At 32.9% G+C, this 1,897-nt stretch overlaps 1 protein-coding gene across 1 annotated transcript; it reads left to right on the forward strand.

Moving 5' to 3' along the window:
- The first annotated feature begins 913 nt into the window (after window positions 1-913).
- Window positions 914-1,531, forward strand: LOC140446645 (uncharacterized). Its single transcript, XM_072539254.1, has one exon. The coding sequence runs from the start codon at window positions 914-916 to the stop codon at window positions 1,529-1,531; it is 618 nt and encodes a 205-aa protein (XP_072395355.1).
- Window positions 1,532-1,897: the final 366 nt, after the last annotated feature.

The following is a 1,897-nucleotide window of genomic DNA, read 5'->3' on the forward strand; positions in this document are numbered from 1 at the left end:
GATGTTGATAAATATGTTATTACAGACATGGGGAATCTAAAATTGCATTCCACAAAATATCTCTTCAACTAAGCAAAAATCATTAGCAAATTGGTTTCTAGTACTCATAAAGATATAATTGGTCATTTGTGACCAGATGGCAATATACAAACACCGTACAGGTGTTATAAAAAAAATTACAATTTTCTACTGTATGGAAGGTGTCTATATTTTTATATCTACTTTTCTTGTTTTTTTTTTCTAAAGTATTTCTAATCGTTCTAGGAGGTTTAAGACTTTTTTTTAATAGGTTGTACTTAAGTTTTAATATTTTTGTAATGAACTTGTTAAAATTCCTACTAAATACGTTACCGATGTATATTAAAAAGAGGAATGTGTTTTGGAGACCCCTGTTATATGATTGAGCAATACCAAGAAACAATATAGGCTTAAGCTTCGGTTATGGTGTAATATCATGGTATAATTTATATAACCCTTAACCCGAAACATTGGTCTAACCGCATGAACTGTCCTCTTAAATACCTTCTTAATAGTGTATAACACAAGCATAGTTCTGCAGTATCATAGCGATCGCTTTAGTGTTTACGTCGTAGTAACAGTAGTTTTCAAAACGTGTAGGTCTAGTAAACCAGGTGTTTCGAATTGCAGTGTTTTTATGATAGGTCTAGGAGGCCACTTGTTACGGATTTTGTACTAATAAACAATAAGGTATTTCATATTTTTTTGCATAATAAACATAATTACTCTAAAAAATTTTAATTTTGTAGTAATGATGGATAGAGCAGGACCTAGCGGAACTGGCCGTAATAAAAAAGTAAATCTGGCTGATCCAGATTTTGAAAAAAATATACAAAGATTACTAGTTGCCGACGATCAAGATTTATATTTATCAGAGCAAGGGAGTGACGAGGACATGAGAGATGTTATAGATGATTCGGATGAAGATCATGACTATGTAATTTGGCAAAGTGAACCCTCTAGCAGCGAAGAATCGAATTCAGATCACGAACTTTTGGAATTAGATGAACCGTCAAATGATTTACAATCCAGAGCCGACTTTTTACAAGTAAAAGGGGCTGTAAACATATTCAAAGGAAAAAACGGTTTTCAGTGGCAGGGAACGGAGCCTCCGAGAAATACAAGGACAAAAATACATAACATTATCAGAGAATTACGAGGCCTAACAGCGTTAAGCAGGACTCTGGGAAATAGCCCTTCTAAATCAGATATTTGGAAGTTGTTAATTAATGATGAAATGTTGGAACAAATTGTAACATGGACAAACCAAAAAATAATTATAATGAGAGAAAAGTTATCTGATTCGACTAATACATCAAACTACAGAAGCACAAATATAGTTGAGTTGAAGGCTTTGCTGGGGCTTTTTATGCTATTTTTAATTATAAAATCTTCTCATGAAGATATGCTTCAACTGTTTTCTAAAGATGTTTTGGGTCGGCCAATATTCAGAATGACGATGTCTTTGAAAAGATTTGAAATACTTTTGTCGTGTCTTAGATTAGACACATAGCATGGATCGCGGAAAGCGGAAGAAAACTGATAAAACAGCGGCCATTTCAAATATTTTTAATAATTTGGTGACTAATTGCCAGAGGCTATACACGTTGTCAGAATGTGTGTAAGTAGAGAATATCGGCGACAATGTTAAAGATGATAAGCTTCCCAAAAGAAAATTGTGTAGCATTTGTCCATCATCAAAAATGAGGAAGACAAATTATAAATGTGTGCGTTGCTCAAATGCTATTTGTTTGGAGTGTAGTAGAAAGGTTTGCGTTACCTGTCTTTAAAATTAGTAGGTAGCTGTAGTATATTTTTTGTTTGATCTAGAAATATATATGTTTGTTTACTTAATTAAGCCTAATAATGTTGTTTTCTA

Source organism: Diabrotica undecimpunctata, chromosome 1 (genome assembly GCF_040954645.1).
Source record: "Diabrotica undecimpunctata isolate CICGRU chromosome 1, icDiaUnde3, whole genome shotgun sequence".
Lineage (NCBI taxonomy): Eukaryota > Metazoa > Arthropoda > Insecta > Coleoptera > Chrysomelidae > Diabrotica > Diabrotica undecimpunctata.

Excerpts from the sequence above, each read along its gene's own strand:
- LOC140446645 (XM_072539254.1), top strand. The coding sequence starts at position 914 with ATGAGAGATGTTATAGATGATTCGGATGAAGATCATGACTATGTAATT.